Source organism: Aricia agestis, chromosome 4, assembly GCF_905147365.1.
Source record: "Aricia agestis chromosome 4, ilAriAges1.1, whole genome shotgun sequence".
Taxonomy (NCBI): domain Eukaryota; kingdom Metazoa; phylum Arthropoda; class Insecta; order Lepidoptera; family Lycaenidae; genus Aricia; species Aricia agestis.
The window spans coordinates 217,822-240,783 of NC_056409.1; the positions used below are offsets into that span (position 1 = coordinate 217,822).

General features: G+C 39.2%; 2 protein-coding genes and 2 long non-coding RNA genes across 6 annotated transcripts; 2 read left to right on the forward strand and 2 right to left on the reverse strand.

Moving 5' to 3' along the window:
* Nucleotides 1-92: 92 nt before the first annotated feature.
* LOC121726175 (lysoplasmalogenase-like protein TMEM86A) lies at nt 93-2,263 on the forward strand. The gene is made up of 5 exons (XM_042113408.1): nt 93-309; nt 354-393; nt 534-706; nt 1,436-1,823; nt 1,952-2,263. The coding sequence occupies exons 2-5, from the start codon at nt 373-375 to the stop codon at nt 2,039-2,041; spliced, it is 672 nt and encodes a 223-aa protein (XP_041969342.1). The 5' UTR covers nt 93-309; nt 354-372; the 3' UTR covers nt 2,042-2,263.
* A 7,265-nt stretch (nt 2,264-9,528) lies between these two features.
* Nucleotides 9,529-16,646, reverse strand: LOC121726206 (charged multivesicular body protein 2a). Of its 3 annotated transcripts, XR_006035505.1 has the most exons (4): nt 16,403-16,646; nt 16,067-16,242; nt 13,153-13,815; nt 9,529-9,660 (listed from the first exon to the last, which is right to left on the reverse strand). XR_006035505.1 is itself a non-coding variant. In XM_042113443.1 (3 exons), exons 2-3 carry the CDS (start codon nt 16,232-16,234, stop codon nt 13,255-13,257), a joined length of 729 nt encoding a protein of 242 aa, XP_041969377.1. In that variant the 5' UTR covers nt 16,235-16,242; nt 16,403-16,646; the 3' UTR covers nt 12,986-13,254. The 3 variants fall into 3 exon arrangements, 2 of the variants coding, with proteins under 2 accessions (XP_041969377.1, XP_041969378.1); XM_042113443.1 differs by lacking the exon at nt 9,529-9,660 and having other exon boundaries at nt 12,986-13,815; XM_042113444.1 differs by lacking the exon at nt 9,529-9,660 and having other exon boundaries at nt 12,986-13,815; nt 16,399-16,646.
* On the forward strand, nt 16,179-20,295 carry LOC121726208. The gene is made up of 3 exons (XR_006035507.1): nt 16,179-16,237; nt 17,681-17,685; nt 20,285-20,295. It is a non-coding gene; the product is annotated as an uncharacterized LOC121726208 (long non-coding RNA).
* On the reverse strand, nt 20,267-22,374 carry LOC121726207. The gene is made up of 5 exons (XR_006035506.1): nt 22,299-22,374; nt 22,099-22,216; nt 21,126-21,317; nt 20,648-20,774; nt 20,267-20,459 (listed from the first exon to the last, which is right to left on the reverse strand). It is a non-coding gene; the product is annotated as an uncharacterized LOC121726207 (long non-coding RNA).
* Between the last annotated feature and the right edge of the window lie 588 nt (nt 22,375-22,962).

The following is a 22,962-nucleotide window of genomic DNA, read 5'->3' on the forward strand; positions in this document are numbered from 1 at the left end:
GAATTATATTCTCTTTGGTATCAGTGTTCTCAGTTGACAGTTCAGTCTGTGATCTGTCATCTGTGATGGCTTCAGTCGACACTCGACAGTCAAGTGCAGTCATCACTTTGTTGTTGTTGTGGTAATGGTTGTTGTTTTTGATGAAGAAGATATTATCGCGTAGGTACCTACGTAGTACGTGGTACCTACGTATAACGTACGTCGACTTGAAAATCAACGTTGTTTGCCGACAATTTTAAATTAGTCAGGTCTTTGCTACACTGCTTAGCATAGTGGCAAGTAATCTGCGTAAAAGTTAATTTTACACAAATAATCAATGATATTTTAATATAGGTAATAAAATATCATAGCAATTAATAACATAATATCATCATGGTGTCTCCAACTAACTTCGTAAGTACATTCTTATAAAATTAAAACTCTTGACTCTTAAAATAATCTACAAAAGTATTTCTAAAACAGATGTAGGATGTATTAATGTCTTTGAAGACTCTTCTATAATAATATATCATATTTTAATTAATGTTGTGTAGGTAAAAGGCTTGGGAATCAATGGACGGTTGGTGCCGTTCTTCAAAGCAGTGTGTGTATATTTTGTGGTGGGAGGTGGAACCCCATCTCTGTCAACAGCGATCCTTAAGTGTGCTCCGATACTGTGCCTCCTGGTCTGCGTGCTGTTGCGCACACGAGACGCTCCTTCATCACAGTAAGAGAGCTTCAAAAATATTATTATGCATTAATGTTATTTCCTTCTATATCATTTTCAGGACAATGGTGTCTTTAATAACATTTTGCATGCTTCTTAAAGATCCGGCATTCGATTGCCAATAAGCAAGGAATGCCTTCCTTAATATTATTATAATAATTAATAATAATAGGACAGTACAGATAGGAAATATCCTTTAGGTACCTATATCGAGTTCATTAGCTGAGTGAGGATTGTGGAGTTCACTGCCCTTCACATTATAAACAACAAGGTTATCTGGATTGTTGGATTAGAATGTTTCACACTATTGTTCTCAAATTACATTTTGCTATGAGTTATAAATATAATACTTATAGTATGTAACTGAAGCACTAACTTAACTGCTGCTGCTTAACTAGATAATATCCGCCAATATATTCATGTTTTGCTAAAACTGTACAGAGTCATACCATGATGTATGTACGCACGGGCGGACCCAGGTTCTGTGCCAGGGGGGGGGCAAATTACCCAGGTTCTGGTGCCTGGGGGGGGGGGGCAAATCACCCAGTTCTGGGCCAGGGGGGGGGGGCAAAAAGAATAAAAAATTAATAATTTTTAGTTGGAAAAATATTGTATTGCAAACAAATTGCAAAAATTCGTTCTTAATTTTTATAGATAAAAATCCAGGGGGGGGGGGGGGGTACTGCCCCCCCCCCCCCCCTCGGTACGCCCATGTATGTACGTATGCAGACGCGGGTACGGGCGGGCGGTGTGCGCGGGGCTGGCGCTGTCGGTCGCCGGCGACGCGCTGCTAGTCTGGGACGGCGAGGCGCAGCTGGCGCTGGGGCTGGGCGCGTTCGCGGCCGCGCACGTCGCCTACCTGTGCGCGTTCGGCTGGCGGCCCCGGCGCTGGCGGCGCGGGGCTCTGCTGCTGGCGGCGGCGGCGGCGGTCGGCGCGGCGCTGCGCCCGCCCGAAGCCCTGGCGCCGGCGGTGCGCGCGTACGCGCTGCTGCTAGCGGCGATGGCATGGCGCGGGACGGCGCGGCCCGGCCGCCAGCGCGCCGGCGCGCTGCTATTTCTGCTCTCCGACGCCGTGCTAGGCTACAGCCTTTTCGGAGGCAGCGTGCCCTACAAGCAGGTCAGAATAATATTGAGGAAACAAACAGTTGATTACAGTTTCTTCATACGATTTTCTTTACTTAAACACTAATGTAAGTAATGTGGTACCCTGGTGTGAGTTGTGCTGAGCGGTGTGACGGTGCGCAGGTGGTGGTGATGTCTACATACTACCTGGGACAGCTGGGCATCGCTCTGAGCGCGCTGGACCCGCCGCCCGCTCCGGTTGCGCTGCATTAGGCGGCGTCGCGCTGAGTCAAGCGGCGTCGCGCTGAACTAAGCGGCGTCGCGCTGAAATCTCCTGTCTTCCCCCGCTGCGTCACCTTTCGCAACTCGACACTTTTGCAATAGGTTTATAAGCAGTATATTACACTTACAACTAAATATAGTTACTGCCGTTGATGTGTGCATCGGTATATATGTTACGCTCAAAGACCGAAAACGCTCAGTAAAAGAAAAAAATGGCTCACAACGCGTTGTGGTAATAGTGAAACGGCCACGACGCGTTCTGGTAATCACAGAAATACCACATAGCGAAATTCGTGTCGTGGCTGACGTGCTATTCGACCACAACGCGTTGTGGTAATAGAGAAAAGCCACGACGCGTTGTGAAACCAGGCCAGTTGCGCAGGAGTTATTTTGTAGTGCCCAAGTGTGTGCGCAACACACAAGAGCACTCTGGTTTCAATAAAACCAGGCCAGTTACTCAGGAGTAATTTTATAGTGCCCAAGTGTGTGCGCAATACACAAGAGCACAATTTACTCTCATAACCCAATGGAGCGGAAGACCTACATGTCTGGCGAGAGATCAGGTCCAGGACCGACTTTTTACACGCGCACACACTTGGGCACTATAAAATTACTTCTGCGTAACAGTGCTCTTGTGTATTGCGCACGCACTTGGGCACTATAAAATTACCCTGCGTAACTGGCCTGGTTTCATTGAAACCAGAGTGCTCTTGTGTATGCGGCTTTTCTCGATTACCACAACGCGTTGTGGTCGAATAGCACGTCAGCCACGACACGAATTTCGCTATGTGGTATTTCTGTAATTATCAGAACGCGTCGTGGCCGTTTTCATTAGGTCCGTTTCACTGTGAACACAACGCGTTGTGAGCCATTTTTTCGCTCACTGAGTGTTTTCGGTCTTTGAGCATAACATATATGTACATTATGTCACAGTCATCTGGTTCCGTGACTCTGCCGAACGTTGATTGAACAATCGTCACTCAACGTCCAACTAGTTAGCGATTTGAAACATAGCCCTTTGAAGGTAGCTAGGGAAGTTTTTACCCTTTGTATAAGGAACCACAAAAAGGGGAAACTATCCTTGAAGAAACTATCCGAGAACTATCTCTGATATTATAATAGTCTCGACTAAGTCTTCCACTGCACATAGGACAAACATTTGTGATAGATGTAATTAGTGGATATCGTTGTAAATATTAATAACCAAATATTTCCGTATTATGCGAAATGAAGTGGGCACGGGTCTGTTCACTGTTGTGTAATTTATACTATTTTCGATTTCGAATCTACATGGCATCTCATTTAAGTAGGAACTTTTTTAGGCGTCATAGTTATATTTTAATTAAAATAATAATAATGTTACATTGGAGATCTGAAATTTTATGAAATAATGTTGTATTCTTTAAAATTTATTCACAGATTTGACAGTTGAACATTAATAAATTAGGCGTTTGCGTTCCTCGAGCGAGGACCGCACCGCGCGACTCCCGACTGTCGCGTCACCGGCCACCGCGTGTTGTTACTCGCTGCGGTGGCCGCGCGGGGCGTCCCGCACAGTTGCTACCTTAAGGAGTGAGCACACTGAGACGGCCCATGCCGGGGCTCATCGCAAAAATCCGCCTCCATACAATTTGTATGCAAGCGGAAATCCGCTTAAAGGGACTCACTCCTTTAAGGGAAAGTTACACATGCTCAAAGCCAGCATGCTTAAAACAAGCATGATGTTCGAACTCGATACATTTGCTTCTATTAAGCATGCTTATTATAAGAGAAAAACTGATCGATACTACCACAAACCTGTCAACACGTATGACGTATCTACTTAAACCACGCCCCCCGCCACCGGCGCCGCAGGTAGCATTCCGAAAATCGCACGCCTGTCGATTTTAGAGCATGCTCAAAATAAGCATGCGTATTTTGTGCAATGCATGGCCACACATGCTCGTAATCAGCATTTGCTCGGTTTAAGCCTGCTGCGTGCTTTAAATAAGCATGTGTAACTGTAGCTTACTTCGCCAGCTGCTATCTAAATTCTGGAAGACTTTACTGAAAAAGGCTAAATGCCGATGCGCGCCCTCGTCAGTCGTCGCACCGCGGTCGCGCGGCACCGGCGTCCGGCCCCGGCCATCACGTTACACGGGCCATGGCGATGCGCGCTCGCTAGTGTCGGGAACGCCTCGATGTTCGTAATTCGTATGTACCTACCTACGAACGAATGTTATTTTATTTTAGTTTAAAACGAGTTTATTTAGACGTGTTTGTTATAAGTATTTTTTGTTGGTCTGTTGTTGTCTAAGCGAGTTATGTATTCTGTAGGATGTACACTGTCAAAAATAAATTACTTACTTCGACGCAAACTAATAATAATTAATAATAATATTATGTAATTAGCGTGTTTACACACGCGCCGCAGCGGCAGCGGCACCGCCACAGCGGCAGCGGCAGCGCCGCTGCATACTAATCCTTGTATTTCTATGGGCCCTTGTACGCCGCAGTACGCGCGGCGGCGAAAAACGCTGCCGCTGCGGCGCCGTATGTAAACAGCCTTACTTGAGCGTGTAGATCGTGTAATGTTGGCAATGGATGTTATAGTCTGTCAAAAAAGTGAAGAAATTAAAAAGTGGCAACATCGTAGTATCATCCCTATTTTCTGAGATTGATTTGAAAGGGATGACACTACGATGTTGCCACTTTTTAATTTCTTCACATTTTGACAGTCTATACTCCTACTAGTGTGTAGTACTACTTCATACTAGATATTACGTCAAACATATAAACGTATTATAATATTTTAAGTCATTGCACTTAAATCTTAATAGAGAGGGTCAACCTTTGTTTTATTGTAAGTAATCTTATCTTCTTCATAGATATAAAATTCTCGTGTCACAATGTTAGGCCGCGTACTCCTCCGAAATGGCTTTACTGATTTTAACCAAATTTTATATGCATATTCAGTGGGTCTGAGAATCGGCTACTCGGTACTTTTATATTGATAAGTGCATTTGTTGAATAAATAATAGTAAATTGTTACAACTCGAGACTGACGGCGACCATTGTTTGTGCGACGGGATAGCGATGGACGTTGCCATGGTGACATACTTATTTAGTCACTTCAATAAAATAATTCGGGTGAAATCTATACTAATATTATAAATGCGAAAGTATCTCTGTCTGTCTGTCTGTCTGTCTCGCTTTCACGCCAAAACTACTGAACCGATTGCAATGAAATTTTGTACACAGTTATTCTAGAGTCTGAAAAAGGACATAGGCTACATTTTGATGTGGGAAAATATCTTATTTCCATGAAAATATCGATGAAAATTAATTCGCATTGCGCGTGGCCAGCGCTCATCCCGGGGGTCCTGGGTTCGAGTCCCGCAGGCGGAACAAAAAGTTTTCAATGTTCCTGGGTCTTGGATGTGTATTAAAATAATATTTTAAAAATCTTAAATATATTTTATGTATAATATTATAAAAAATCCAGAAATATATCGATGCAATGAACATTTTAGTTCTAATACGATTCAGCAGATGGCGTTTTATTTTTTACTTCATTGTAACATAGAACTAATCATACTTATTAGTTATTATGTTTTTGTTTATAGTTTTTAATACGTTATAATATTATGTTTAATAATATTATCACTTGGTATAATAATAATCAATCTATCTTATCTTATAGAACTCCTACAGCATTTCTAAGGAGTTCGAGTGTACCGTGTTGGCCTATATTCCATCCAGAAAATATATCAATGCAATCAACATTTTAATTCTAATATATGAAAACAGATGGCGTTTTAATTTTTACTTCATTATTGTAACAGAACTAATCATACCTACTTTATTATATATTATTGTTTTTATTCATAACTAGCTGTTGCCCGCGACTTCGTCCGCGTGGACTTTAGTTTATAGCGCGCGGTGTCAACAAAATTTGTGTCAAATTTAAAAACTTTTTAAAACCCTGGTAAGTAGTACCCCTCTTAGGGCCGCGCTACACCGGAATGGCAGCGCTGAAAGTGCTCGCCTCGCCGCTGCCATTCCGGTGTAGCGCGGCCCTTAATTAATCAAAATACCCAAAAACAGCTGTGCAGTGTGCACATAATCTATACTAATATTATAAATGCGAAAGTATCTCTGTCTGTCTGTCTGTCTGTCTGTCAGTCTCGCTTTCACGCCAAACGCCAAAACTACCGAACCGATTGTAATGAAATTTTGTATACAGATAGTCTAAAGCCTGAGAAAGGACATAGGCTACTTTTTTACTGGAAAAAAGTGTTGTAAGGGTCGTAAATTTGTTCAAAAAATTCATAATAGATGGCGCCGTGCATCTTCTACATCGCGCTGACGCTTGCTCAAAAGTATTTCTATAAGAGGTGGTATCATCTTACATGTAAGTCTCGATTTTTTTCGATTGGTATATCTATTCTACGGTATTAAATAACTCAGTACTTTATCTGTGCAGGCAGTGACGTAACCTTAAGACCAAATTTCACCAACGACTGTTAAAGTTAATGCTCGAATTAGTATCACGTTCGTTAGCTGTTTCGTTTTTCATATGAATGAAAGAGAAGACAGGACATTTTAACAAGCTGTTAACACTAACAGACGTTGGTGAAATTGGGGCTAAACCTATCAATAATAAATAGTTTAGGTATGGGTAAAGTTGTGTAATTGGGGGGCTAAATAAGCTTTAAAATTTGGCATAAAATATAAAGTTTAATATAAAAAAATGAAGTACTTATTGTGTGCACACTGCACAGCTGTATTGATTTAAGGGGTGCCAGGGTTTTTTTATAAAAGCTTTTGACACCAATTTTGTTGACATCGCGCGCTATAAACTGAAGTCCACGCGGACGAAGTCGCGGGCAACAGCTAGTACTTTATATGGCAAAGAAATGTTTGCCGGGACAGCTAGTTATTGTACTTATGAAAAACTAGCTGTCCCAGCGAACGTTGTTTTGCCATAAATTATTTTCCCTGTTTTTTTTTCGTTGTAGCCTATGGCTGCCCCGTTCAAGCCAGACACGGGTTCGACCGGCGCGGACGCCCAACGCGGCTTATGGTCGAGGCGACCCGGTTATGCTTGATGTCTGCTGACGTGGTGCGGATGGGCGGGGAGTGTTGATGATGATTGATGTCCAGAACGATGCGTGTTCTTGTCGGTGGTGTTGACATCGCGCGCTATAAACTGAAGTCCACGCGGACGAAGTCGCGGGCAACAGCTAGTACTTTATATGGCAAAGAAATGTTTGCCGGGACAGCTAGTTATTGTACTTATAAAAAAATAGCTGTCCCAGCGAACGTTTTGCCATAAATTATTTTCCCTGTTTTCCTGCTTTTCTCTTGAAGTTTTTTCTAAAAAAATTTTCTATAGACCTCACGGAGCCCGAGACCTTTCCAACGAATGCAAAACCTTGGAAATCGGTTCGTGCGTTCCCGTGTTATAGCCTCAGGAAGGCAAACCGACTTATTTTTATATATTAGATAAATAATGATTTCTTAGGTTTACGCGAGTATCACTCATTATATCACAAGGTTCAAACACTTACGGATTTTGTCGCGGAGCACTTTTATTAATTCCGACGTTTCGTTAGGATCCAGTGATAAATAAACTAAAGCACAAATCTAGGAAACCTCCGCTTCATGACACTGTAAGTTCGTTCTGCGTAGATCGGAACGCAAACAAAAATTGATGAATCCTTGGGATAGTTGAAGAACTTCAATAAATCGGATGCCTGTCACCTCAGTCCACCCGTGACCCCGGCCGCTGTAAAGTAGCCGAAACGTCGGGATTAATAAAAGTGCTCCGCGACAAAATCCGTAAGTGTTTGAACCTTGTAATATATTAGATAAATAATTTAAGTACCTATTTATACTTACTACTCAATCCAGTCAACAGAAGCCATCTGTAACGGCGCAATTTCACTAGTCGAATCGACTAGTAAAAACGGGCCGCGTATGGAAGCGGATGCGCGTATCGCACACTGTGTCGGGGCGCAGCGGATTTCCGCTTTCATACAAATTGTATGGAGGCGGATTTTTGCGATGAGCCGCGGCACGCTGAGCCCCGGCACTGCCCGTCTCAGTGTGCTCACTCCTTTAGGCTGATTTTAGTGTAGCGGTCCGCGTGATTCTAAAACCAACCTTCATAATCATAATCATAATCATATTTATTTGCTCAAAAACATGGTTACATGGGTTGTTACAGTTATTGATACAGTGCAGCATGTTTTGCTATGACAATAGCGTGCAAAATTGAAAAAGTTTTGATTTCATCACTGTTTAGGGCCTCTACACATAAGGTCATAATTAATATATTTTTTAGTCCCATTACTCGATTCTATCTACACACATAAAACATTACATAACATATTACAGTTCATTATTCTTAGTTTACAATAATAATTAATTTAACACATTTTTTATAAATATATAAGTATTTAAAAGATGTCAATATGATCTTGATAATTAAAATATTATTAAGTCAATTTATTATAAAACTCTTTAACACTATAGAAATTCTGGTTAGCTATCCATTCATATAATTTAATTTTAAACATTCTTGTGCTGAGCGACTTGATATATTTCGGTATTCTATTGTATAACTGGACACACATATTAATGCAGCTATTGTTAAATTTGCTTAATCTAGGGTTGTCGCTCACTACTAGTCGGTGGGGGTCCCGTCTACTGCGATCACTTATCTCCCCTGCCGTAGTAAATAATTCTTTATGTTTCCAAACAAACATGCATGTCTCAACCTTAACGAGGTTTTAACGTTGTTAGTGGCGGCCGAAAAGGAAAATCTTCCGACCGGGCGAGGTGTTATGCTCGGTCAGGCCGAAGCCCACTGACGTCATTTCAGACGTTGTATATATCTTGCCCAAACTTCGATAGCGCGATGCAGGAATGTTAGGCGAATTGTGGGTACCGCCACATCACTCCCCCCCGAAGACTCGTGGTATTCTTCGATGCGCTAGTGTTGTCAGGTGTGGGCCGAAGCTACGCGTGCAATGACCAGGAGAGGGACCCCGTGCTCTGCTTGCTGACCGGTCGTTGTAGCCTATGGCTGCCCCGTTCAAGCCAGAAACGGGTTCGACCGGCGCGGACGCCCAACGCGGCTTATGGTCGAGGCGACCCGGTTATGCTTGATGTCTGCTGACGTGGTGCGGATGGGCGGAGTGTTGATGATGATTGATGTCCAGAACGATGCGTGTTCTTGTCGGTGGTCACCAATTTAACGTTGTTCGTGACGGCCGAAAAGGAAGATCTTCCGACCGAGCGAGATAGCATGCTCGGTGAGGCCGAAGCCCACTGACGTCATTTCAGACGTTGTATCTTGCCGTTTTCCGAAACTTCGATAGCGCGATGCAGGAGTGTTAGGCGAATTGTGGGTACCGCCACAATGTATTCGAAGCAAAACGTGTGGAAATAAGAAAAGCGCGTGGATTAATATAATACTTTATTTACAAAAAATAATTAATTTTCAACAATATAAAATATTTTCTTCATTATGTTAATCACGCTCTAAGTCGGTCACCTGAGGAGCCCACCACCACTCGTGTAATGCCATATTTTTTACGGTATCACAATATCATGATAAGTACCTTTAAAAATAGACAAAGACGTTAAAAAAATTTGAGTCTCTCAAAAAAAAACGATTTTTAAATTTTAACTATGACAATGGTAGAACAGCTAGTAATATACAGCTGTTATTGACCGTATGTACTTGTTGTATTCTTCTATTGCACATTGTAAAATAATTGATGGCTGTTGTTATCCCAAATAAATAAATATATATACATAGTAAGAGCGCTTACAGACGAACGGCACGTTTCGGCGGCACGTGTCGGCGACACGTATCGACGGCAGCCGTCGACAGTTTATCACGCTTATAGTTATGACGTACCGCGTAAAGGTAAGCATCCACAGGTCGGTGCCGTACGCAACGGACGTCTCGCATCAAACGAATATTTTTTTACAGTACCTCCACTGTATCGGCAGCGGACTGATTACCGACTAGCGTATCTTCAAATTAGTCCAAACAAAGTTCCAAAGTCAAAATTTCTGCTTTCGACTTTTCCATGGACCACAGTGGATGGAAAAGTCGAAAGCAGAAATGGATTCCACACCCCCCTTTTGAGCATTTTAAAATATTATAAAACAAAGAGGAGGTGTCGTAATCGAATTTCCTTAAGAAACGACGCGTGACAATTTGCGGGGTGAGGGGGGTGTCAAGCTCTGCCTACTTTTCAATATTTCATCTATCGGCTAAAAGCAAGCTATGGGCTATGAATCAATTTCTTCGATGGTAAGTACATGAAAGATGATAATCCACGTGCGATCAGAATGGGATCGCAATTACAGCTTTGTTTGCTAAAAAAGTAGCGTTAGCAAAAATATTCTGATAACATTGATTTATAGGTAAGTAATCGACCAATTCTGTACATTAATCTTTCAAAGGTCTGGCCATCTCGTGTCAAGTAGTATAATTGACGCTGAAAGCTAGAATGTTCTAGAACTTATGTATTTAAATTACATTTAAAATTAATTACAAATGAAATGTGATGGTATTTATATTATCAGAACGTCTGTCTGAGTGTTTTCGACATTGTAAAACACATACTTCATCCTTTCCTTGTTAAAAACGCAAAAAAACACCAATTTATTGGGAGTCTCGTTACGTGTGCACCTAACAAACGCTGAGTGTACTGACTTAAGCCCCACCCACAATGATGACGTCAGGACCTAGTTGAAAATCACAGTGCACAGTTGCTTAGGCCAGCTCCTCGTTGTATTAGCTTCATGATCCATACGCTGCCGATTCAGCGGACGTACTGTGAAAAAAATTATTCGTAACCTTAGACGGTTCACGGTACGTTACCACCACCTCTACTAAGCGACACCGTTTGACACTTAAGCAATATTACTTTAACGTCACGTAAGCGATCTTAAAAAAGTTGATATTCCACAGCGGATTTAACAATGTTTTGCACTTTTTACTTTTTTAGTAAAATTATATTTAAAAAGTGAGTACGGTAATGTTATTGTAATCTTACAACAAAGTGTTCTGGAAACATGATCGTTTTAGGAAAAGTCGTGGTAGGCCTCCTGCAAGCGTCATAAACTGTCAACTGCCGCACGTGTCGGCAGCAGTTGAGTTCGTCTGTAAGAAACCTAACTTCAAACTTGTGATGTTATGAGTCACTACTTACTATTTAAATATTATTACTATACTGTACTCGGCGAAACATGGCGATAGCGGTCATTGACTCCCTGTCAAAAACTTGTCATTTTCTATATTTAAAAGGGAAATAATAAAACGAGCGAATAAAAAATTACTTTGCGACTGATGATGAACATACTGTTTTAATTACATGAGCGGTATTAATTTGACTAAGCGAAAAATAAACAAAACTAACGACTAATATTGATTTATAATAAAATCCAGAACGAACTTACAAAATGTGGATTGCGATTAATCTATTTCAGATATTAAAATTCTATCCGAGCGACTGTATTACTAAGTGAGCGACTGGAAATAGATAGCGGGCAACTTCAATATTAAATATAGATTTAATTTTTCTAAGTGAGGTTATTTATTACGAGCTACTAAAAAGTTCATTTTGAGCAAACTTTTGTGGGCTGCTTTATTAATGATAATTGGTTACTGATATTCTATTTGAGGCTTTATATTTTGATACGTGTTTTAATGAAAACTACATATTATTGTTAAATGCGTGCGAATTCGAATGGGGGCGTGGCGACGAATCATTGCAGTCAGGTGAGTTGGGCTGCGGACTAATACGACTTTTTTAGGTTAGGTTAGATGGCTAAGGCGTAAAGGCCTTAGCCATCGTGGTTATTTACGTAGGAACCCCGCGTAGCGGGGCTCCGTCGAATCATAATTGAAGCCAGTTGTTTATTTTTTTGGTATAGGTCGCCTTTAAAATTTTACCCATTTCTTTGACGTTCCGTTAAGGATTATAATTTGTGTAATTTATTAATGATTTTTATATATAAACGGGGTTTACCTTTCCCCCCCCCCCCCCCCCCCCCCCCCCCTAAATCGTTGGGCATGATTCTAAACTTTTACCGTTATATAATTTAAGTTCCTACAAGTTCCTACAAATAGAACAATACATATTTTGGGATCATCAAATCAAAGTATGAAATCCTTTCTATCTCTGTTAGCTACCACTTTTTTTTCACATATAAAATTGTTGTTCCTCTTATCCAAATGAAGCTACTCACAAAAAATTTGCTTGATAGTATATATATACATAGTAATTAAAAAAATTGTTCTATCCCTGTCCGTAGTAGTCCCTGAATAAAAGTGTTTCATCAAATAGTTATTTTATATTCATTTTTTTTAATGTGTGCTCATTATACTCTGCTCAATAGTGTATTTTTAAAAGTGGTTTTTGGTATTCGAAACACTTCATTTAAGATAAAATGCCGCTCAGTATAAAAATTACATTTGCCAAATATTGAAAAAAAAAAATGCAGGACGTAATGTTGACGCTCAAACAGATATTAGGTTACTCAAAAAATATAAAGCTGCTCATTTTGTATTTTAAGTAACTCAAATAAATAATTTCTAAGTTGCTGTTTTGTTAATTTCTCGTCACTCACTCTCAGTCGCTCAAATAGTAATTCTATAACCCAAATTTAGTAATTTTGAGACTTAAAACTGTAATTTACAGTCACTCGATTAAATACTACTATTACTACTACTACAAAATATTTGTCAAGTACTATTTTATAAGCAACCGCCTGTACAAGGTGCTGAGTTTGTATATTTATACTATACTTGGATGCTAATAAAGTCTTTGAATCTTTGAATCTCTACTAAATACCCTATTTAAAACCGCAATTGACAAAGAAGTGTCAGATGTTGTGAATCGCGGCTTTGTATAGACTATAGAAAATGACAAGTTTTTGACAGGGAGTCAATGACCGCTACCGCCATGTTTCGCCGAGAACTTAGTATGTACTTAATACGTAGTATATTATGAATCTGAATATACAGGACACAGCCACACACGGATTTGCATATTCTATTCCGTAAAAAGAATATTTTAAGCAAAATAATTTACTTCGGTGAACAGGTAAGCGTGTAAGTTACGAAGAAGCGGGTAGTCGAGACAGGCGCGGGGCGGGCACGGGGTGGGACGTGCGCACTCGCGGCGGCGCGGGCGCTACTCTCGCCGCAGGTTGTCGAGGCGTGCCTGCAGCTCGGCGTCGGCGTCGAGCGCTCCGCCCCCGCCACCCCCCGCACCGCCGCCCCCGCTGCCGCCCGCGCCGCCCCCGCCCGCGCCCACGCCCACGCCGGCCGCCACGGGCGTGCGCGCCGGCACCGAGAGCGAGCCGGTGGGCTGCGGCAGGCCGGAGAGCTGGTCGCCGAGCTGCAGGCCGAGCTCGTCGAGGATCTGGCCGACGACGGCGTCGCTCTCCGCCTCGTCGTCGTCCGCTTCCATGGCCTCGTCGATGGAGTCGTTCATCATCTCCTCCTTCATGTCCATGATCTCGGACTGCTTCTCGAACTCCTGCAGGATGCGCTGGATTTGTGGCATGTTGAGCTGGCGGTTCATGGTAGCCATGGCGCGCGTGACTCCGCGCATCGCCTGCGCCATGGTGTTCTGCGACTTAAGCGTCTGGATCTTGAGCGACACGGCCTGGATGTTGGCCTTCATCAGCATGAACTTGCGCACGTAGCGCCGCGTTCGCACCAGATCTTTTGCCATTATTTTGACTGCGTCCTGTAAAGATGGAATTTTACTGCAGCCATATGATAGATGATAGCGTAGGAAAACTGTTTCGAAGCCTACAAACATCTAATTGTTAAAAAATGCAAATGTTGAACACATTTTACGATGACATGTTTACATGTCCTCCAAAAGGCCTTCAACTTCTTTTTCCTTTGCAATGGGTATCCGTCTTTCTCGTTGACGAATTGGGTTCTCGCTTCCGGTATCAATCCTGTGCTGAACCATCGACGTTCTTCCAAGGTCGCCTTCCTGACTGGAGAAGATATTCGCGTGGCGTTGTAAAAACTTCTTAGCTTTCATGCTCTGCGAATAAGTCTTCAGAGACCTCGCGGATCTTATAGGTCTGCCGTATGTCACGCCGAACAGCCTCGACCTCCAAAGCATGCGCCAATGCTTCTTTAAGCGAGGTGTGGTGATGTAGCCTCACTGCAGCTCTGACCTCCGGGTATATTCCAAGATGGTCGACAATATTCGTGTCGACCATCTTGGAATCGGCTCCTGGGTTTGCCTTCTTGACCAGTTTTCCGATTTCCAACGCCCATTGTTGTAGTCCCTCTCCTGAGCGTTGGATTCTGCCACGAAGTTGAGCACGGAACACGTGCTCCAGGTGTCGCTCCCTGTATCTGGATTCAAGGGCCTCCATCAGGTCTTTAAACCCATTTCCTGTATGCGCTTCTAGGACCGACAAAGCTTGCCCTCTGAGCGCAACTGTGAGAGCGGTCAGGCATTGTTCATCATTCCATCCGTTGGCAGAAGCAACAGTCTGGAATTGCTGTCGATAAGCGTTCCAAGAAGTAGTACCGTCGTATGGTGGCACTTTAACTCTTGGTGCGCTATTAGACTTTAGGTTCGTAAGGACATTGTAAACCTCTTTCTCATCAGTGTCAAAAAGAGCGAAGGAGGTGGTTAGTGGCGAACCCGCAGGAGTAACATCGGGTTGATCAGACTGCAACAGCGGTATTTTATTTGCAAGCTCTATACCTATGTTACTGAAGTAACTATTAATATAATTAACGGAATCCACTTTTGAGGACTTAATATGTAGCAATTTAGAGTTATCTGATTTATCTTTTTTTAGATTTATAACTGTAGCAATACTTTTCCAAAGCTTCCTCGAGTCACCACCAGAATCCCGCAATAGTTGTCTGTCGTAATCTCGTTTCAACTTCTTTATTAGATTGTTACAAAAATTGCGGTAACGTCTGTAGGTGAGTCGAAGAATATCGTCTGTTGGGTTTATACAAAGTCTTAATTGCAATTTGTTCCTATGTCTAATGCACCTGAGAATTCCTGGGGTAATCCATGTTTTTAAAGTACGCCTATTTTTTGGTATGATTATAGTTTTAGTGTTTTCTTCAATTGATTCTGTAATTTTGTCTATAAGTCCCTGAGCCACCAACTCGGGATCACTGCATAGTAATAGTTCATTAAAATTTTTATTATTTAGGTCTTCGCACGCATCTTCGAAGTTGGTAACTTTTTTAGTTTTTATGCAATTTTTTACCATAGCAGTAATGTTTAAATATAATAATATCATCAAATGATCAGTGACAGACGTATTAAGGACAGCATTTTTACTTCTATCCAATTTTATCATGATATGGTCTAAGCAGTTATTTTCTCTGGTTGGGAGATTGTGTCCAGGCATTATATTATGACCAGCAAGCATATCTAAGTAGGCATATCTATTTCTACGTTCTATACATTGCTCAGACTCTTTAGGAATTAAATTAATATTTATTTCCCCCACTATAATTACTGTGGAGTTGGCTGCATGTGTCCGTTCCAAGTGGGAGTTCAGTGGAGCAATAAACCCATTAGCATCTACAATAGAAGGAGATCTGTATATGGCTATTATGGTATAGCTCTCGCACTGAAATTGCAGACAAGATGTGTCTTTTAGACGTATTTCCTTAATATCGGATGCCACAACATCACATATTTATACTATAACCCCGTCACTTTTGTTTTTATGATGAGAAGACGAGAACATTTTGCAGTTGGGTATTGGTGGGATTGGTTTATAGTCGCATAGCCAGCATTCGGTTAATACTATTACAGTGGGATCAAAATTTGATTGTGAGATTGAGATCATGAAATCATCAAAATTTTGGTAGACGCTTCTTATATTTTGGGTAATTAAAGTAAAATAGTACCCAGACGGCACCTGCACATTTATGCAAGACTCTGCACCTTACTATACCAATTTATATATACTAATGAATAATTGTTTTACATTTACCATTTGTCCTTCTTTTGCTAGTTTTTTTATATCAGCTATAACTTTTTTCTCCTGCTGCTCCATTTTCATACGCTCACGGTCCAAATCTCTCATGGCTTTGTTGAGTGCTCGCTGGTTTTTACGGAGCATCTCATCAGGCGTCATCCGATGACCAAACAGCCACTCCATGATGTTAACTAAGAACACATATTAGTAAATGTCAGTATCAGAGAGAACATAATGATTTGAGATGAGGTAGCAAGAGCATTACTTATCAGTTATCACAAGCTACAACCCAAGAAAAACAGCTAAAAGGTCAAAAATTATTAATGTCCAATAATTGTAAGGTATACTTACTTAAATAGTGTGGTATTTGATGTACGTAAAAACTGTAATAAGTTGATGATTCATCCGTTGAAGTGAAGTTAAACTATGCGCTTCATAGAGGCATTTCTGAAAATAGACTTAGGACAAGGAACAGAAAGTTATTATAACTAAATGATCCAGTTTATATATCGATTGTAGTCGTCGAATACCTAGTCTAAAAGTTACAAAGCTTTTAGGAGTTTTGGACAAATCTTGGACAAATCTCAAACGTAAATATAAATTATTCTTCTTCTTTTTTTTTTTTCTTTTAATGGAATTTCGGCTATAACCATGGCCAGTGTAGCCCGTCATCGCGTGGCCATTTTCAATTTTGTGCTTAATTTCATACAAGTAGTGTGCGTTTATTTTCTTGAATATTTCTATTCGTCAATCATTCTGAAGCACATTATAATCCAGAAAAGAAAGTCATTTAGTTTATGATATCGATAAACTATAGTTCAAGTAATGAGAATCCGTAAACACATGTAAAAAACTATGCAATGTTTGTAGCCAATTTGTTAATTGATGTGACATTTTTAGCAGTAATGCCTCATATAGCATGAATAAGGGATTAATAAACTTATAAATTATCTTGCTTACAAAAATACCGATTGGAAAGCCCAAAAAACGTTGTTCAAAATTACGTATTTAATGTTAAATCTACGTGTTTGAAGCATTCTTTGGCCATTCTTAAGGTTTATTATTTAGCGGAACCACAAAACTCAACAATATCTAACATAAAATGTTTACTAAAAACCTTTAATAACACTTTTATTACATGAAATATGCAGACCGACTCCTTTGTTATGTCCTAGTAAGTAGGACATAACATTACACGCTTTTGACGCTTATACACCGATATAAGGCTCTCTCCACTCTTTAGTCTATAGTACCGAGTGGCGGGAAAAGTAGAAAATTTTTCAGCACTGAAAATTTAATTTGATTTTTATTGTAAAAAGTTGCTTGTAGGATATTTGTCGTATTGTATATATTTTTTAATTGTATATAATTATTTCTTCGTATTGTTGGTAAGTTTTTTAATTATATAAAAGTCCCTTCACGGGACCAGGCGCGCTGCGATGTCTCAGCGGCCGTCCAAACGGAAGAAGAAGAGACCAATATCATCTAGTCCGGTGGATGATCAGGCTGAGTCGAGTAGCTCTGAACAGTCTGAGCCCACAGAGGAATTTAGCAAATATGCTCCTTATAGAGTAAATGATTACAGCCGTCGCTGTCCAGAGCACAGCGCAGCTGGATTTGAATTTGTAGTCTTCGTGGAAAGCACAGGTGAAACTCCTATAGGTACTCGCGACCTCATGGGTTTAAGTCGTATTTTCCAACAATCGATTAAGGGAATATCTTTCTTGAGAAATTAATAAATTCAAAGTTGGAGTCTATTTTAATCGGCCGAACTTAGCTAACGCATTTCTTGAAAATACTACTTTTTTACGAGACCAAAATTTAAAAGCAAGCATTCCAGCTGGTAGCACGGAGTTGACTGGTGTCATCAACTCCGTACCGACCGAAATGTCCAATCAAAAAATTTATAAAGCAATTTCGAGTAGTACAAAAAGGGTAATATGTGTACGTAGAATAATGAGAAAAGCTAAGGTTAACAACAGCTTTGAGCTGCAACCAACGCAATCAGTGGCAATTACATTTTCGTGCTCTACATCATTGCCTGAATATGTTTTAATAAATATGTGGCGATTTCCTGTTACGACATATATTCCACCAGTGAAACAGTGTTATAAATGTTTAAGATACGGACATTTAGCAAAGTTTTGTAAGAATGCAGAGCGTTGCTCGATATGTGCCGAGGCTCACAATTATAGAGCCCAGATAAAGCTGTTTGCGTACATTGTAAAGGTAGCCATTTATCTATATCTGGAGAATGTAGAGTTAAAAAAATGAAAATAGAAGAAAATAAAAAAAAGTATACAACTACATCATATGCAGACCTTTTTAATAATAAATTACAAAATTTCCCTTCATTGAATGAAAACACAAATAGTAAAGACTTATTAAATGTACTTCTCTCGAATAAAAACGCACTTACGTTACTCACAGAATGTTTAATTAAAGCTATTACTCTGAACAAGACTCAAAATGCAAGCATAAACTCACAGCTTCTTTCAGAAACAATCAAAGAAACTATAAAAGAAAAAAATAACAATCTTTCACATTCTCTGCCCAAGTAAATATTATGCAATGGAACAGTCAAAGCTTGCCAAGTAATAAATATGAACTACAAAAATTTCTATTAGATAATTCCATCCACATTTGTATAATTAGTGAAACGTGGCTCAAACCACATATCACATTTAACATGAAAGGATACTCTATTGTGAGAAATGACTGTGGTAATAATCACAATGGAGTAGCCATATTAATTCATAACACTATAGTCTATAACAAAATTAATACATTTTATGATGATTCTTTACAAAATATTGTTGTTCAGATTCAAATTTTTCAGAAACAAATTTCGATTGTAAGTTTTTACAGCCCAGGAAGCTGTACTCCTGAATTTAATAAGAAAAAATTTAATGATTTAATACACACTATTCTGAAACCGATAATTTTGGCTGGAGACTTTAACGCGCATCATACTTTATGGGGTTGCGGCAAAGTTGACGCGCGAGGGAGAGATATTGTTGATGTCGCTGATGAGAATGATTTGGTTCTCTTGAATGATGGACGTCCAACCACTGTAGGGTCGCATAGATGGAAGCCAAATGCACTAGATTTGACTTTTGTTTCGGCGTCGTTAGCATTATTTTGTGAATGGCAAGTTTCTTCAGACTCGTTAGGTAGTTATCATTTACCAACTCTGACAACATTGAATCTTTCTCCATCATTCTCTCCCCATAGTAACTTGTCACAGACATTTGAAAGTTTTCCTCTTCACACAAATCTGAAAACAGTAAATTGGGATTTGTATGAAAAAACTGTTAATCAGAAATTTAAAAAATTTCAAATTGAAACATGCGATTTAATCGACAGTTATAATAGATTCTGTGCGCTTATAATTCAAACTGTTGTAAATGTGGCACATTTATCAACGGTTTGAATAAGCCTAAGTTCTGCACCCCAACTGCTAATTCTGTTTCTCAAAGTTCTGTCTGTAGTAACGTTAAAAAAAAAGTTAAAATTCCATTAGTATGGTGGAATGAAAAATGTTCCAAGGCTGTACATGATTGTCGTCAAGCCTATGCGCGGTTTAAAGCGAATTCTTGTATTGAAACTTTTGTCGAATTTAAGCGTCTTCAGGCGCATAAAAAACGCGTATTGAAACAAGAGCGAAGACTTTCTTGGGAAAACTTTTGTAAATCTGTTAGTAGATTAACTCCTATGAGCCAAATTTGGATGAAAATAAAAAAATTCAACCGAAGTTATACACCTAGAAGTAGTTTCATTGATAGTGAATGGATATTACAGTTTTTAAATAAATATACTCCAGATACAGTACCAAATAATTATAAGAACAGTAATTCCAATGTGACAACATCTCCAAATTCTTTTTTAGTAGATAGTTTTACATTTGAAGAGCTGAAAGCAGCCATAAAATCTCGTAAAGATTCTGCTTGTGGTCTAGATTGTTTATCTTACAAAATGTTTAAATTGTTAGACACCAAAAATATGAAGTTGTTCCTTAATCTATTAAATTCATTGTGGTGCCATTCCATGATTCCTGAACAGTGGAAAACAGATTGTCTCGTTCCAATATTAAAACCCGGAAAGGATATAAATGTTGCAGATTCATATAGACCTATAACTTTAAGTTCTTGTGTTGGCAAAATATTTGAACAGCTTATTAAACAGCGATTGGATTTTTTTATAGAAAGAAATCATATTTTACCTAGTAATCAGTTCGGTTTTCGGCGTGGCCGTTCGGCTAGAGAGAGCTTGAGTCATTTTTGTTTGGACATTCACAATGCTCTGTCTTGTAATTCAATATTGGTTGGTATTTTCTTTGATGTTGTTGGCGCATATAATAATGTCAATTTGGAAAAACTTTCAACTATTTTAACTTCTTTACAATTACCTGAAAAATTGGTAAATTGGGTGTATCATTTTCTTAGTGGTCGTAAATTATATGTGAAATTTGAAAATAAACTGATTGGTCCAAGGTATTCCTACAAAGGAATAAGTCAAGGTGGAATTCTCAGTCCTTTACTATTTATTTTGTATATACATAAGTTAAATATTGTCTTAGGTCAAAACATTACTAACCTACAGTTTGTAGATGACTTAACTATATATTGTACTGCAGACAAGTTGTCTGCAGCTATTGAAAATCTCAGAGTTGCTCTCCTTGGCCTTAAGGCCTATTATGATGATCTGGGCTTGGACATCAGCTCTGAAAAAAGCAAAGTTTTAGTTTTTTCAAAAAAACCTAGCAAAACAACAAACATTGTCCTACAATATGGAGATAGTATGTTAGCAGTTGACAAAACTGTTAGATTCTTAGGTGTGATTTTTCAGAACTCCTTCAAATTTAATAAATATATTGATTACTTAGCAAACAGGGCTTTAAAGGCTTGCAATATATTAAAGTCTTTAGCAGGCACATATTGGGGAGCTGATCCAAAAATTTTATTAATTCTTTACAAGGATATTGTAAGAAGCCATTTTGAATATGGTTATGTATGCTTTGCTTCTATTCCACATTTTGTTGATAGACTAGATAAAGTTCAAAATAGGTGCTTACGGATTGTGCTTGGCGCGATGTGTTCCACACCCATAATATCAATGCAGGTTGAATGTAACATCCCTCCTTTGAAAATTCGCTTTAAATATTTAATATACAGGTTTTTGTTGAGAATTTCATCCATTAAAAATCATCCTCTTCTTGTAAAATTGCAGAGTGGTTCTTCTTCCTCTATTTTATTACATTACCTACCTGAAATTGTAAAAATAAAGCAAGACTATAACTTATATGAAAGTGACTTATGGCCTTGCTATATGAGCACATTTAGATCTAAATATTTTCCACTAAAAATTGTAATTGATAATTCTTTGAAGTGCAAAGAAGATGTCTACCTTTTACTAAGTAACCTAGTTGGTTATCAACAAGTCTATACTGATGGTTCAAAGACTTCTGAGGCGGTATCAGCAGCCATATATATTAAACAGGATAAGAAAGGATATGGTATTAGGCTTCCAAATTTAACAAGTATTTTTACTGCTGAGTGTTTAGCAGTTCTGTCTGCATTAGAGTATATTGAAACTCAAGTTTATGATAAATGGATTATAGTGTCCGATAGTCTTAGCGTTCTTCAAAACTTAAATAACCCCAAATTTTGTGCTACAACTAACTATATTATTCATGATATTAGAGAAAAATATACAAAATTAACAACATTAAACAAAAAAAATATAGTTTTAGTCTGGTCACCGTCACATATTGGTGTTAAGGGAAATGAACAAGCCGATTTTTTAGCAAGAGCTATAACTACTTGTTCTCAGGAGCATTGTATTAAAAACATATGTCTTCCAGAATCTGACGTTTTAGTCAAAATAAAAGAAACCTTTAAAATCGATCGTGTTTCATTTCATGACAGGAAATTTTATTCTACTATTTGCCGTCTTAGACTTGGTCACTGTCGATTTAATGCTCATCTTCATAGATTGAATATATTGTCTTCACCCGTTTGTAATTACTGTAATCATTCTGAACAAACCTTGGATCATATTTTCTTTACTTGTAACAGTTTTACTCTTCAAAGATTTATTTTTATTAATCACTTGATGGATATCTTTAAAACTGCTGAAGCCATCCCGCACTCCCTTCAGCAGCTTCTGAAAACACCCGATTGTTATAAGCCAATATATGAGTACGTCCTTTCTACCATTGGTGATATATAATTAAATAGGTACTCACCAGTCATTACCTATATACCTTGAGATTGTATATAGTAACACAGAGATAGTTCTCTGTAACGGTTATGTGTTGTAAATTTCCTAATTATATATAAGTACTTTATGGTTGTAAATAATTCTCTTTTATATTTGCTTTTCATCTCGTTTTTCTTAGTTTTAGTAATAAAATATTATTTAATGTACATAACTTTGAACTGTTTATTAGCAGACTTTTTAGCCTTTTTAGGCATCTGTCAAGAGTCAAGACCACGTCAAGACAAACCAATGACGACAATATGTCAAATTGAAGAAGGGACAGTATTAATTAAACAAAACAATACTATCAAAACATGAGAAATGGCTTCGGCCTGATGAAAAAACTTATTATTCATATTATTTATATCAAAGAATTGGCTTCGGCCTTCACTATCATTCATTAAATAGAGAAAACATAGAAATGGCTGTATGGGCAACGCTCCCTTTGCCTGTCCCGACCGGGACGAATTAACAAAAAAAAAAAAGTCTATAGTACCTCAATGCCTTTACCACTTACAGGCCCCCATAAACCTAGGCCCCTGGCTAGGGACACGGTATCGAATATAAAGTATCGATACTGTACTCATGAGTAGTATCGATAAAAAAGTATTGTACTCGTAAAAGTATCGACATAAAAGTATCGAGTACTT

Bases quoted from the DNA above. Each gene is read 5' to 3' on its own strand.
- LOC121726175 (XM_042113408.1), top strand. From the start codon at position 373: ATGGTGTCTCCAACTAACTTC. The intron at 394-533 runs GTAAGTACATTC...AATGTTGTGTAG, and splicing joins TGGTGTCTCCAACTAACTTC to GTAAAAGGCTTGGGAATCAA. The intron at 1,824-1,951 runs GTCAGAATAATA...GACGGTGCGCAG, and splicing joins GCAGCGTGCCCTACAAGCAG to GTGGTGGTGATGTCTACATA.
- LOC121726206 (XM_042113443.1), bottom strand. From the start codon at position 16,234: ATGGAGTGGCTGTTTGGTCATCGGATGACGCCTGATGAGATGCTCCGT. The intron at 13,816-16,066 runs GTAAATGTAAAA...CCATCTTTACAG, and splicing joins TAGCAAAAGAAGGACAAATG to GACGCAGTCAAAATAATGGC.